Raw genomic sequence first — 14651 nt, 5'->3', positions numbered from 1 at the left:
CTGAAAGGAAAGTTCACACATGCCCGCGGGATGGGGCTGCTGCTGCTCCGTGGCAGAGCCTGTGCTTGGCACGGGAGGGTCCTCTCAATGTCTGCTGCTGGGACAGAGAGACCGTCACCTCTACATCCCTGTGAGCTTATTAGAGGCATCTAGCTCCCCCTGTGCTGGTCTAGATTTCCCAACTGAGGCTCCCCAGATGTTGGACTACAACTCCCATCATCCTTTGGCTATTGTGATAGAGGGTGATGGGGACTGTAGTCCAGCATTTGGAAGGACAGTCTGACTCAACAAGGCATTGCGTCCATAAGTGTCTCTGCTGTGCAATCCAAGTATATGTTGTGGGATTACTCGTAGAAATATTGGAGAAGGTTGAGGCGGAATGTTGTGTGTGGTCTGAAGCTTGCACCCCAGTGTCCCAAGACCTGTTGCAAAGGACCTTGGGTTGTGTGCTGCTTGTGGATGCCCTTAAAACCTGGCACCACGAGTGACAGTCTGGGATGCTCTTGCTTTGGTCTGGATGTGAATATGCTGGCTGTGAAGGAACACGGAAATATCTGGCGTTCTTCTGGGGGCTTTCAAGGATTCCTTAATACAGGCCTGTTCAATTTAGGCCTGCTCAGCTTAAGCCACCCCCCCGGCTGTTTTTGGACTACAACTCCCATAATCCCAAGACCCGGTGGCTAATAGCCAGGGATTATGGGAGTTGTAGGCCATCATCTGCAGGAGGGCTGAAGTTGAGCAGCCCTGCCTTAATAGGTCCATGATGACTCTTCGTTTGCATCGTGGGGGAACTCTCCCCATAAGAGATCTGCCCTGTGGGGCACGAGGCCTGGGCGCATTTGGCAGATTCTGTAGGTGGGTTCTGTAGAAGGAAAGAACTGGGGCTTGCTCCCGCCACCCACCCACGTGTGAGCCACATGCTTTGACCACAAGCTCCACAGGTACCTCCTGGGCACTTGTGGCTTGGAAGATGAAAGTGCTGGTTGCCATTCTTGAGATGTGTGAAATGGAATTGTCCCCTTTCCTAAGCAGGGTCTGCCCTGGCTTGTATTTGAAGGGGAGACATGTGTGAGCACTATAAGATATTCTCCTCGGGATAAATGGGCCGCTCTGGGAAGAACACATGTGTGCTTGCATGCAGAAGGCTCCCAGTCCCCTCCCTGGCAGCAGCATCTCCAAGATAGGGCTGAGAGAGACTCCTGCCTGCCACCTTGGAGAAGCCGCTGCCAGTCTGGGTAGACAAGACTGAGCTAGGTGGACCAAGGGTCAGACTCAGTATATGGCAGCTTCCTATGTTCCTTCTGGTATAAGCTCTGTCTGAATTAGTCCCTGAGCTGGTGTCTCCTTGACCTCCATTTCCGGGCAACAGTGTGTTCTCCTTGGCTTGGTGGCTATTGCCTTTGAGGTTTCTCCTCCATCTTACTCTTTCTCAGTTATCTCTTGCTCTGATTTTTCCTTCCTACCTCTTGTTCTGATTGTAAGCTTCTTGGGGCAGGGGGCTTCTGTGAAATGACATGTACGCTGGCCCTCTGCAAACCAAGCAATGCTATCTTGCTGAATCCTTTCGCATGTCTGGGTGGGGAAAGGCATTACAAGGGTCTTTGGGAATTCCCCACCTCGGGAACCTGAATTCTGCAACTGTAATAAATTAGGCAAATTGTATGTGTGTATATTTCTTTTATATAATAGCAGAACTTGCTTAGATAGTCGTGTTTTTGATTAAGCAAGAGAGGGAGGGACATGGCTGGAGGGAAGGGATAAATCTTGAAGGCTACAAGCATCTGCTTGTGTAGGTCTGTTATGCATTAAAGCTGCCTAGTTTTACTGGGTCTGCCATGAGGACTAGAAGCTTTAAACAAAATCCTGTTTTTTAATTGGGCCTTTTTATCAAAGCCACAATAAAAATAACCACACAGAAATACCCACCAGTTTACTTCCCTAGTATAGCAGGTTAAAACCTTGCAGGTTCTCAGCCATACTGATAGAATTATTTTAAATCCAAAAGCTTAATATGTTGTGGAAGGTTGGGCATCTTCAGAACCTTTTGGGTAGAAAAAAGTGCTGGAAATTTTAGAACGCCGAGACGGCTAAATTCTAGCCCCTCGTTGGAAAACTTTGCGTTTCTTCAGCGAACCCACAAATGGCCCGGACAGAAGCCTGTCTTGTTAATACAGCAGCTTGGTGTGGTCTCATTAGGAGTATCTCTTTGGTTAACGAAGATCTTAAAATAAGAAGTGCCAGGTTCCAGACTTAACCAGGCGCCCGTCTTCCAAAGTCCTGCAGTGAGAAGACTGAGAGTGGTAACTCATTGGTGAGAGAAATGCACTCTGTACATGCTCTTGGGAGGAGAGCAGGTCTTGTGGTGGCAAGCATGAATGGTCCCTTTGCAAAGCAGGGTCTGCCCTGGTTTGGATTTTAATGGGAGGACATGTGTGAGCACTGTAAGATATTCCCCTCAGGGGATAATGGGGCCGCTCTGGAAAGAGCATCTAGGTTCCAAGTTCCCTCCCTGGCAGCATCTCCAAGATCGGGCTGAGAGAGATTCCTGCCCGCATCCTTGGAGAAGCCGCTGCCAGTCTGTGACGACAATACTGAACTAGATATACCAAGGGTCTGACTCAGTATAAGGCAGCTTCCTATGTTTCTGTGCACTTTTGCACTGTCAGGAAGATGGCTCCTTTCTGTTACAAGCACAAAGGCCTTGGTGATGGACCTCCAGGGCAGGAGAGATCCCTTTTCCTGAGATGGCAGCAGGAATAGCGTTGGCACGCCAGGGCCTTCCCGACATGCGTCCCCTTGAGAAGCCATTCTGTGCCAGCGGCTCCTGTGGGCAGGAACTACAGACATCTGCCAAGACGGCTCTTCATCACCATCTGTGCTGGATGTGCCCACGCTCGCCCTTCAGGATGGGGAGACGGAGGGGCAGAGAGGCAAGGGGCGTTTGCCAGCCCGGGGGGGTTGGTGTGGAGGCTTGCTGGCAAAGGCCTCAAGGAAGCATTCATGGTCCTGGAGATCCCGCATGAAAGGGATGCATGCACACACTCCAGGCCTGCAGAAGACAGACTTGAAATTTCCAAAGCATCCACATCACATTCCTAGGCTCTTGGAGAACTAGGCCCATGGGAACGTGCCAGCCTCCCTTTCCAGTGGCTAGCAGTGGTCTGTCTTCCTTACATAGGAAGCTGCCATATGCTGAGTCAGACCACTGGTCCACCTAGCTGAGTATTGTCTACCCAGACTGGCAGCGGCTTCTCCGAGGTTGCAGGCAGGAGTCTCTCTCTCAGCCCAATCTTGGAGATGCTGCCAGGGAGGGAACTTGGAACTTAGATGCTCTTCCTAGAGCGGCCCCATTATTCCCGGAGGGGAATCTCTGACAGTGCTCACACATGTCCTCCCATTAAAATCCAAACCAGGGCAGACCCTGCTTAGCAAAGGGAGCATGCCTCCAAGGTTTCAGGCCCAGGAGTCTCTCTCAGCCCTACCTGGAGATGCTGCCAGGGAGTGAACCTGGGACCTTCTGCATGCCAAGCAGATGCTCTGCCACTAAGCTATGGTTCTTCCCGAGGAGAAAGAAGTCAGAGAATTGGTCCATCTAGCAGAGTAGTGTCTACCCTGTCTGGCAGCAGCTCTCCGAGGCTTCAAGCAGGCTACCTTTTCATTCCAGAAAGTGAGACTATCCAGGTGTTAATCTAATATCTCAACCAACCAGATGTAGACTTCCTGAAAAACTTCAAACTGGTGGGAAATCTGAAAGTTTGACATGCAATCCCCACACACACACAAACATACATATATTTGTATAAATATTTTTTCAGAAAATGTTTGCTTTGTAAATTTCCCTGGTGTTGTAAATAGATGGTGTCCTGATGTTGCTTGAGCTATCCCTTTAGATGAAAAAAACACCACAAAAAACCTACCATCATAATTTCCCAGCTGTATCTCAGCATTTTCCCCAGGAGTTGAACAGAAATAATTGATTAGGGGGCAAACATCAATAAATACACTTAAAGTTGTGCCGTTGAGTCGGTGCTGACTCCTGGCACCCACAGAGCCCTGTGGTTGTCTTTGGTAGAATACAGGAGGGGTTGGCCATGGCCTCCTCCCGCGCAGTCTGAGAGGATGCCTTTCAGCATCTTCCTAGATCGCTGCTGCCCGATATTGGAGCTTCCCACAGTCTGGGAAATAGACCAGTGGGGATTTGAATCGGCAGCGTCTTGCTCCCTAAGCAAGTTACTTCCCCACTGCGCCATTAGTGGTTTAAATGTTGTACTGTACTGAAACAAATTCAAAGCTGTATGGGGAAAGAAATTATTTTTGGAAGAATATTCAATAAATCAATAAAAGTATATGTGCGCTCTCACACACTTCCTAGGGAGGATAACCTGAAAAACTTTGATTACAACTCTGGAATAGCTGAGTGTGGCTAATCCTATATTGGTGTCCATTCCTCGTGACTAATGAATTGTATGAAACGGTGAATTTTTAGAAAATTAAAAACTCTCCACAGAACAATAAAGTACAGAAGCACTTTTAGGAACATTTTCTGTTCTGGAAAAACTTCACGTCTCTGCAGCCAGCCTCAATCAGTATCTCTTTAGCCATGCTTGCTCAAGAGAGCCTCCATGTTCAGAAGCAGGCTACCCCTATATGTGAGGTGTTGGGGGACAAAGCAAAGGGGTTGGCCAGTTCTTTCCGGCTCTCCCTTGTGAGGTTCTAAGAGGGGATGTCTTCCAGTGCTCACACTCTTAGTCTCCCACTCAAACCCTGATTAGCAGAGGCGACACTACGTGCTTGCTACCACAAGACCCGTCAGTGCAGAGGCTAATTAACCTCAGGAACTCACTGCCGCAAGGTCGTGATGCTACAAAAAAGGATGAGTGAAATTCAGGGAGCTTAGATTTATTACAGGCTACTAACTGCTTGAGCTAAAGGAAATTCCACATCCAGAGACAGTGTATCTTTTAAGCATCGGATAGTAAGGGCAGGCCGCAGTGAGTGGTCATCTCTTTTGTGCTTGCGGACTCCCGGGAGGCATTTAGCAGGCCATGGTGGACTTCAGGTCAGATCTTTAAGAGGGGGGTGCTCAACCTTGGTCCTCAGATGTTGTTGGACTACAATTCCCATCACCCACAGCCAGAGGCCTTTGTGCCCAGCACTGATGATGGGAGTTGTAGTCCAGCTCCTGGGAACTGCTGATTTCACGACTACGTTGCCGTTCTTGGCCGTGTATTCTGCTCATGCAGTTGATTTGCAAGTTTCTTTTACGATCCCTTAGTCCAGCAGTTCTCAAAGTTGGTTCTTTCCAGATGATGTTGTTGGACTACAGCTCCCATGGCCCCTTGCCAGATGCTGGAGCACAGCTCCCTTCATCCAGTGCGATGATGATCCTCAGTGGGTGGTGGCTGTTGCCGTCCAGCAACAACTGCAGACTCAAGGTTGGGACACCCCCGCCCCCGCCTTAGGTGGTGTTAAGCTTCTCGTGCCCTCTGCTCTTCTATCTACGGCACACATTACATAGGAAGCTGCCAAATACTGAGTCAGACCCTTGGTCCCTCTCGCTCAGGATTGTCTACCCAGACTGGCAGCGTCTTCTGTGAGGTTGCAGGCAGGAGTCTCTCTCTCTCTCTCTCAGCCCAGATGCTGAGAGATTGGAGATTGGAGAGTAGACCATTGCTTAGCAAAGAGGACAATTCATGCTTGCTGCCACAAGGCCGGCTCTCTTCCCACACACATTGTTTGCCTGTGTCCAGCTGGGGGGCTGGGCAAGCCCCGTTCTTTCCATCGGCTGGAATTCCACACCCGAAAGCCAGGAACTGGCTGCTGGATCCAGTCTGGGCTGCTGGATCGGAAGGAAATGGGGGGGCGGGCTGCTCCATCCCCATGAGCTGGGCTTCCTGTCCTGGTGGTGGTGTGGGGATAGCTGTTGGGGGGCTGGGATCCTCCCCCCCCCGCATACACACCCCTCTGCCCAGGCCCGGAGTGGAAACAGCAAGCCAGACTCATCATCATCTGGGGTATGGTGGCAGAGAAAGGGACCCAGGCGTCCGGCCTGGTGCCTTCCCTTCCCTAGGGGCTGCCTGATGTCCCCGCCCCGCTTCATGGGTAGCACCCCATCTCCTTTCCCCACCAGCTGGGGCTGTTGCATTTTTGCTCCGCTGGCCCTGCTCTGCAGCGTGGCCTCGGCCACCAGCTACGGGCACAGGACATGGCGCTGGGTGTGACACTTGGCCGTGTTTGGGGGGTGCTGGGATGGTGGCTGCAGCCCGTGGCTAGTGTTCCCCCCGGCTGGTGGAGGGGGGTGCCGCTTGCCTGGGCGGGAACCGAGCCAAAAGGCAGCCCGCAGCCAGGGCTGTCGCTTCCGCTTGGCATTGTTCAGTCTCGTCCTGGAGCTGCCTGTAGGCCGTGTGTCTTTGCCAGCAACGGGGTGTGGGGAGAGCTTGGAGGCACCCAGGCTGTCTTTGCAGAGGCGGAAGAGGAAATCGGCGTCCAGCTGTGCCCGTCCTGCCGCCAGGAGAGCTGGTCTTGTGGTAGCGGGCATGACTTGCCCCCTTTGCTAAGCAGGGTCTGCCCTGGTTTGCATTTGGATGAGAGATGCATGTGAGCGCTATAAGATGTTCCCCTTAGGGGATGGGGCCACTCGGGGAAGAGCACCTGCCTGCTTGCATGCAGAAGGTTCCAAGTCCCCTCCTCCCTGGCGGCATCTCCAGATAGGGCTGAGAAAGACCCCTACCTGCCACCTTGGAGAAGCTGCTGCCAGTCTGGGTAGACAATCCTGAGCTAGAGGGACCTTGGTATAAGGCAGCTTCTTAAGAGAGCCTGCATGTGCTAGCAGCAAAATCATGCACAGGGCAGCAGATTGCCAACATGTCACTTAACTACCTGGAATTGTCTTTTAGTGGTATTTAAAAAGCGTTAATAAAAATAATAAATAAAATCTGCTTGAAGAAAAGCCCGGCTATGCATATTGCTGGCCCCCTTCCTCTGCTTTTGCATACATCAATTTTGGTTCTGCTAATTGTGGGAGGAAGCAACGGAGCTCTCGAAGGCACTGAGCACCTACCTGCATCCATGGATCTCTTGATCCAACCATGGATCTCTTGGCACCCAGCAGACCCTGGAAGGCCGCTTTCTCGAAACAATTTGGGGAAGAGGGTGTGGAATATCCCAGCCAAGCCTGGGCCCCCAGATGTGGTTGGACTCCAGCTCCCATCACCCCCTGCCACAGTGACCAGTTTGGTATCCTCTTCCGGCCCAAGGTTGCAGCGATCGCCACACGGGTGCTGGGCAGCTCCCAGTTCAAACGGTGCCTCCCTTTGCAGGATCCTTGAAACGTTGGCGTTTGGACCTGCACATGTTGTTCAGGGTGTCGTCCTTGGAGACGACAAAAGATAGAAAAGCTGGTGCTGGTGCCCTTCTGTGAAAGGAGTCCTATTTGCCCAGCGAGGAATCTCTGGCTGGGATGTGGAGGGTGGACCCCGGAGGGTTGGCCCGTGAATGGCTGCGTGCCAAAGTTGTTCGGGTTTGGAAGACAGGCCCGGGCGGGGAAGGTTGTGGGTTTGGGTCCGCAGGGGGCCGAGGCCTGTGGGGGCTTGGTAGGAACAGCCACAGGCAGAGAGGCTGCCGGGCGGGGACAGTGTCAAGGCCGGGTGGGGGCCGCCTCCCTCGCCTTTCTGCAGGGTGGCCTTCATTTCCCGTTGACCTTTCAGCTGCAGATGCACAGCACTCCCCTCCCCTCCTGCAGATTCGTGGCAGGCGGGGAAGCAGGGAAGGGTGGCGGCTCCCATGCCTGCCTGCGGAAGGCCTGCCCTCCCCAGGATCTCCAGGCAGGGCGGGAGAGGCCCCTCTCTGAAACCCTGTCCGAGCAGACCGCGGAGGCCTCGATGGGCCCACGGGAGGCTTGTGATGGTGAACGGGGTTGCATCTGCGGAGACAGAACGATGCCCCAGTTGCCGTTCAGGTGCATCTCGGAAGTGGGCAGCCGCCCCCTCCCTTGGCCTACCCTAGCGTCTGGTGTTGATGGGCTTGCCCCCTCTGATTCTGATGGCAATGTACCACTCTCCAGGCCAGTAGCCATTGACCGCCCTCTCCTCCATGAATCTGGCTTATCCCCTTTTAAAACCATCAAGACTGGTGGCTGCCGCCGCCGCCACCACATCCGGTGGCAGTGGGTTCCGCAGTTTAGCTGCACATTGTGTCAAGAAGCTTTTCCTTTTGTCTGTCCCGAATCTCCCAGCATGAAGCTCCGGCGGATGGCCCTGGGTTCCAATATGATATATGTATGAGAGAGAGAGAAAATGGTGTGTGTGTGTGTACCTGTGCTGTCCACCCCATCCTGTGTTGGGGCGTGGGCGAGGCGTCCCCCATCCTGCACTGGTCAGGGCCTTCTGCAGGTGTTGGGGGACTCTTGGGGGCGTGCCTGAGAAGGCGGGGAGAGCGAGTGATTCTGTGCCTGGGGGGGGGGGTTTGCAGGGTGAGCTTTGGCTGGCAGGTGACTCACGCCTCGAGAATCCAGGCGGCTCATTATCTCAGGGGGCGGGGCGGGCCAATTCTGCCAGCAGCAGCTGTGGGGCTGGGCTCCCTGTGTGTGTGTGTGTGTGTGTGTGTGCGTGCGCGCGCGTGCACACTGTTGGGTGCTTACCAGCGGAGGGGGAGGCAGTGGGGGCGGGTTGTCGGTCAGAGCAGAGGGGGCATTCTTGTGGCAAAGCACACCCTGCAAATTCGGGGTGCCCCAGACCCCAATTGAGGCCTCTGGGGTTGTGGAGCAGCCAGTCTGCCTTTCCAGGGCCCGCTGGTGCTCTCTGGGGCGGAGGGGAGCCTGTGTGCCACTCATAGGTTGGCATGAGCCGTGCTGTGAGCTGGCCAGGCCCTCCTTCGCCCCCCCCCCCGCCCCGGATCTTCCATTCAGTGCTTGGCTTGGCGTCTGCTCTGAAATGTGCCTTTGTTCTGCGCCTGGGGAACAAAAGATCCCCAGTGCTGCTGTGGGGGGAAGCGGGGCCCCAGGGTTCTTGGCTGGGTCTCCCATTCGGGGGCGAAGGATGCCCTGCGGGTGTCCCTCAAGTGCTTCAGGAGGGCCCCCCGGGACAGATTCTGGGCACGGGATCGAGGGCCAGTGCTTCCGTCGAAAGAGGAGCGGCCAGGGTTGACACTTGCCTCCTGTGGTTGCGGAGGGCCTTCTTCCCCTGCTCAGGGGTGCTCTTTCGGTGACTCCCAGTGTGCCCAAGCTGATCCCGGATAGAAGGCTGGCGTGACGCCGGGGTGCGGAGGCCGCGCCCGCGGAGCAGCCCAGGAAGGGAGTCGCTCCGGAGGGGCTGTTGCCTTGTGAAGGCGGAGGATGAATTTGGGATGGCCAGGGGGAAGTCACGAGGCCCTGAAGCGGGGTTGGGGGGGGTGGATGGAAGAGTTGGCCTTGTGAATTTTGGTGCTTCCGCAGAGATGGGGGCTGTGGGTGCCGAGGAGGAGCTGGGAATAGCTCCCTGCGTGGGAGGCTGTTGCACTGGCAAGGAAGGTGTGAAAGTTGCAGAATTTAGTCAGTCAGGGTCCATGATTGGAAGAGGAGGGAAAGTGTTGGAGCCTGGAATTCTTCTCTTCCCCTCCCCAGAAGTCTTTTTCTCCCTAGAGAGCACTATAGGCCACTGCTTCGTCTGTGTATATGTGTGTGTGTGTGTGTGTGTGTAATATCTTCCTAAAGAACCTACAATGCTGTGTATAACATACATAATTGAATATATATAAATAAAATTAAAAGGACTCCATTAAAAGTGCGGGGGAGAGCTGACCTTATAGCAGCAAGCATGAATTGCCCCGCTTGCTAAGCAGGGGCTAGCTTGGTTTGCATTTGGGTGGGTGACCACTTGTGAGTCTCCTGCCTGAAATCCTGGAGAGTTGCTGCCAGTCAGTGTAGGCTCTAGATCAGAGCTTCTCGACTTCAGCCTTCCTTCAGATGTTGGCCTACAACTCCCATAATCCCTGGCTATTGGCCACTGTGGCTGGGGATTGTGGGAGTTGCAGTCTAAAAACAGCTGGGCGGGGGGGGAGCGTCTAGGTTGAACAGGCCTGCTCTACATGGACCAAGGGTCAGACTCGGTAGGCTTATAAAAAGGAAAAGATCGTGGCTCGGTGGAAGAGCATCCTCCTTGCGTGCAGCAGGTCCCAGTTTCAGTCCTTGGCAGCAATTCCAGGGAGAGCAGGGAAAGACGCCTGTGGGTCTCCACAGTCTGTGCCTGTCCCTTCCCCCTCAAGGAGAAGGTCGCCTGCTTGCTTGCAAAGGTTTGGGGACTATTGCACCAGCTGACCTGTTGCTTTTGGCAGCTGACAAGGTTGGACCAGCCATTGTTATGTACCGAGGGGTGCTTGCTTTGCCATGCATAATTCAATCTCTGAAGAATATATCCTGGCTGCTCTCTTCCCTCTTCTCTGCGGAATGTCTGGAGAGGCAGTCAGGATGGCATGGGGCAGAGGGATGTGCATCTTCCCCTAGAGGGAAGTATCTAGATTCCTGCCCCAGATGGTGGCGGGGGGGGGGGGGAGAAAGAGAGTTAGGGAGGAGAGCTGGTCTGGTGGTAGCAGGCATGACTTGTCCCCTTAGCTAAGCAGGGTCCGCCCTGGTTGCACATGAATGGGAGACTAGAAGTGTGAGCACTGGAAGAGATTCCCTCTGCAGGGGATGATGGGGCCGCTCTGGGAAGAGCACCTGTTTGCATGTATGCAGAAGGTTCCCAGGTTCCCTCCCTGGCAGCATCTCCAAGACAGGGCTGAGCGAGACTCCTGCCTGCAACCTTGGAGAAGCCGCTGCCAGTCTGTGAAGACGATACTGAGCTAGATGATAGACCAAGGGTCTGACTCTGTAGATGGCAGCTTCCTGTGTTCCTGTGACTCCACCAGGGAGGGAAACCCACACCAGCCTAGTTCTTGCAGAGGCAACAAAGCTGGACCTGGGCCGTACCACTGCAGGGGTGGCTCATTTAACCACTTGCTCTTCCACCCAGAAAACCTCCCCTGCACATCCAGGAAAGAGGCCTAGCCTGCTCCCTGACAGGTTAACTTTCTGTGTGGAGGGAATCCATTGCACCGAAGAGAATCTCTGAAGTGGTACAGCCCAGACACTGGTTAACTGCCTCGGGGAGAGCTCAGTTTCCATCTTGAAGCTTTTCCTCCTTCTTTGCAAAAAAATATCCCCAGGGGCTAAGGAGATGTGCCAGTCTCTCCCAGTACAAATTACCAGGATTCCTGGGCGGTTGGCTTCCACCAGTGGTTCTCTTTCCGTCTTGTGGCTCCTGGTCCTGGGTGGCTTTGGAGAAACCCGCTCCTCATCTTTTCTTTTGGGGAAGGGGTCAGGTGTGGGCCCAGGGCATGTCCCTGCAGCCGAAGTGTTGTGGCTGGATAGACTTGGGTGTCTCTGTGCATCGGTGGTGAAGGCACGGAATGCATGTCAACATTCAAACTGTTGAAGGCGAAGGGCCAGACATGGAATGTTGGGCCTGCTGGGATGATTTTGTGTGTGTGTTTCGGTGGCTGGAGAAGGAGGGATGCTGATGAGAGAGGAATCCCCACAACGTCCTAATGCTCTGGTTTGCCATGGCTAACATGCACTCTTCCCCGGGCTCCTTCCATTTACTGCGTTGCTAAGGGAGGGTTTCCCTAGCTACCAGCAGAACCCCCTTGCTGTTGCTAGGGAGACCTCAGGGTCTCCTTAGCAACCAAGGCAGGGAAGCAGGGAGAATCTGGCTTTTTGCTGATGGGATGGAGGCCTGTGGGAAGCCAGGTATCTTTCATGTCCCCCTCCCTTTTCCCAGGAAGGTGAGAGAGAAACTCCCTGGAAATAAGATGGAGTCAAGGAGACAAGGTCATCTTGGTAAAGGCGGCCAGATTTCTGGGTCTGTGGGGCTGGGCAGAGAGAGAGCCTATGGCTGAGTTTATGCAGAGGGAGCACCCTTGACTTAAGCCAAACCTGGGCCTTGGAATCTGTTTCCAAGTCAGTGCCAGGACTTGTTCCAGGAACATATGAAGTAATGTGTTAGCCTCTGAGCATGTGCAGAGTGTTTCACTGGCTAGCAAGTATCCAAAGGCATCCTCCCCACATCTGAGAATTGGGGGAGGAGGATATGAATGCCAGGCAGGTTGGAGCCCCATCCCTCTCACTTTGACCTCCACCTTTTTGGTGTCTTCCAACTTCCTGGACTGCTGTGACATCACAGAATGTTCACAAACACTCTCACTGTTGGAGAGGGAAGGACCAGTCTTCTGAAGATCAGGGAGCTGGACCATTTAAAAATGGGAATTCAGTGCCTGTTCAGGTTCATTAGTATTTTAAGTCTCCAGTTTAGTTCCGGTTTAAACACTACTTAAAAACCCAGTGATTTTGTTGGACCAAAACCGGTTCTTCAGTTTGATAACTGATTCACCCACTTGGAACCGGACTGTTAGGGATGAGTCTTGATGGCTCCTGCTCCTGAAGGCTGCCCCCACCACTCCATGACTGGGTGCTCTCTCCCTCTTTCCCTCTCCAGACCCCGGCTGGGCCTCCATCAACCGCGGTGTGCTGGTGTGCGATGAGTGTTGCAGTGTCCACCGCAGCCTGGGGCGCCACATATCCATCGTCAAGCACCTCCGGCACAGCCCGTGGTCCGCCACATTGCTGCAGGTGGGTGGCTGTGGGGTGGGGGACGAGGGGAGGTGGAAGACCCTCTTCTGAAGACCCTCTTCTTCTACATTCAAGCACCATCTTCTGGGCGGAGCCATCCCGTCTTCCCTGTCAGAGGGAATCCCAGATGATGTTGACTACAGCTCCCAGCATCCTTAGCTGCAGTGGGCTTTGGCTGAGGGTGCTGGGAGTTGTAGTCAGAAACATCTGGGATTTTCTGTCCGAGGGCACACTGGAGCCTGTCTGCCAGGGATTCCTGCTGAGACCGCCCCCCGGACTAAGCCACAGGCTTTGCAGAAGAGGTGGGTTTTGAGGAAGTGGGGGTGGGGGAGAGGGGAAGCAGGTTTGGGGAGAGGTGAACACAGAAGAGTGGAAATTGTGGGTCCTGGGCAAATTCCGGTTCATGTTTCCAGCCGATCGCCCCCAAGTGTCTTCTGTTCTTCTGGGTCCCCTCTCTGGTGTTCTCCATCTTTCTCTCCCCCTCGCCCCACAGATGGTGCACACGCTTGCCAGCAACGGTGCCAATTCTATATGGGAACACTCGCTGCTTGATCCAGCCCAGGTCCAGAGCGGGAGGCGCAAGGCCAACCCCCAGGACAAAGTGCAGTAAGTGCCGAGAGAGGGGTGTGTGTGTGTGTGTGTGTGTTCTTGCCTGGAGAGAGGGAAGGACTTGGCTTGCCTGCAAGGGGCCATGGTGGGGGGCGTGAACCTTTCTAGGACTTGGAGGACCTGGCACATCCGAAAGCGCGTGTTGTCGTGCTTACAAAGGAAGAGGCTAGGATATTGGGGTGGGAGTCCCAAAGATCTGAATAGCAAATCTAAAGGAGGAGGAGGAGAAATAACAGTGGTTGTCTAGAACTTAAAACCCTGTAACTCCAACTTGAGTCCCCAGATGTAGCTGGACTACAACTCCCATCTTCCCCAGCCACAGTTGGCCGGGGATGGTGGCTGTTGTAGCCCGGCCACATCTGGGAACCCAACTTGGAGAACTCCGGGTCTAGAGGAGTTTTCCCACAGCCCCTTCTAATCTGTTCCTGCAAACCTGCTTCGAAATCAACCCCCCTGAGCAGTGTCTTAACACACCTATAAGAACTATAATCAAGGATTATTCTTAGTGAGAAGTGAAATGTAACAACAGATGAATAAACACAGGTAGAAAGGCACCCACAAACTTGAAACTGAGAGCAACCCTCAGAGAACAGCAGAAGGCAAAAAACACTGCAAGGCAGAAGAAAAAGGCCCCCCGGAAGGTCTGTGCCCTCCATCTGGAGATGGGGAGAGAGAGGGGGCATGCCTGAAAGTAAAACCTTTGGGAAGCACCGCAGATGGGGAAATTAGAACTGGAAGGGATTTAAACTGGGTCCTCCGCATCACCCCAGTTAAGGTGGCGGCTGGACTGGGCACGCTGGGTGGGGAAGGAGAAGCTGACTTCACTTAGAAAACATTCAGTTGATCAGTGCCTGGACATTTTATCATCCTGGCGGGAAGGTTTTCGGCTTGCGGGATTGTCCCCTTTGCTAAGCAGGGTCTGCCCTGGTTTGCATTTGAATGGGAGACTACATGTGTGGGCACTGTCAGGTATCCCCCTTAAGGGATGGAGCCGCTCTGGGGAGCTCAGAAGGTTCCGAGATCCCTCCCTGGCAGCATCTCCCAGACAGAGACTCCAGAGAGAGACTCCTGCCTGCCATTTGGGAGAAGCCACTGCCAGTCTGAGTAGACAATCCTGAGCTGGATGGACTGAGGGTCTGACTCAGTCGATGGCAGCTGCCTCTGTTCCCAGGCAGGGAACCCTGGTTCCGCCCTGCTTACCAAGAAAGCTGGGGAGGGGTCCTTCTGGCTCCCACCCCTCATGAATCCTGCCCTGTTGTACTGCAGCCCCACCAAGTCCGAATTCATTCGTGCCAAATACCAGATGCTGGCCTTCGTACACAAGCTTCCCTGCCGTGATGACGATGGCGTGACTGCCAAGGACCTTAGCAAGGTAAGGGTGTGCCTTGCGTCTCCCTGCAGG

At 53.9% G+C, this 14651-nt stretch overlaps 1 protein-coding gene across 4 annotated transcripts in view; it reads left to right on the top strand.

Annotated features, from left to right (window-relative positions):
* GIT1 (GIT ArfGAP 1) overlaps window positions 1-14651 on the top strand; it is a 47508-nt gene that overhangs the window by 15191 nt on the left and 17666 nt on the right. For all 4 annotated transcript variants that reach the window (XM_053275047.1, XM_053275045.1, XM_053275049.1 and 1 more), the window contains exons 6-8: window positions 12507-12640; window positions 13134-13246; window positions 14516-14621. In XM_053275047.1, the coding sequence (XP_053131022.1) occupies window positions 12507-12640; window positions 13134-13246; window positions 14516-14621 (353 nt within the window). The remainder of the gene's footprint in view (window positions 1-12506; window positions 12641-13133; window positions 13247-14515; window positions 14622-14651) is intronic.

This window comes from Hemicordylus capensis, chromosome 12, assembly GCF_027244095.1.
Source record: "Hemicordylus capensis ecotype Gifberg chromosome 12, rHemCap1.1.pri, whole genome shotgun sequence".
In the NCBI taxonomy this organism is placed as follows: Eukaryota; Metazoa; Chordata; class Lepidosauria; order Squamata; family Cordylidae; genus Hemicordylus; species Hemicordylus capensis.
The sequence above is the reverse complement of the archived record's forward strand: the minus strand, read 5'-3'. Positions and strand labels throughout refer to the sequence as shown.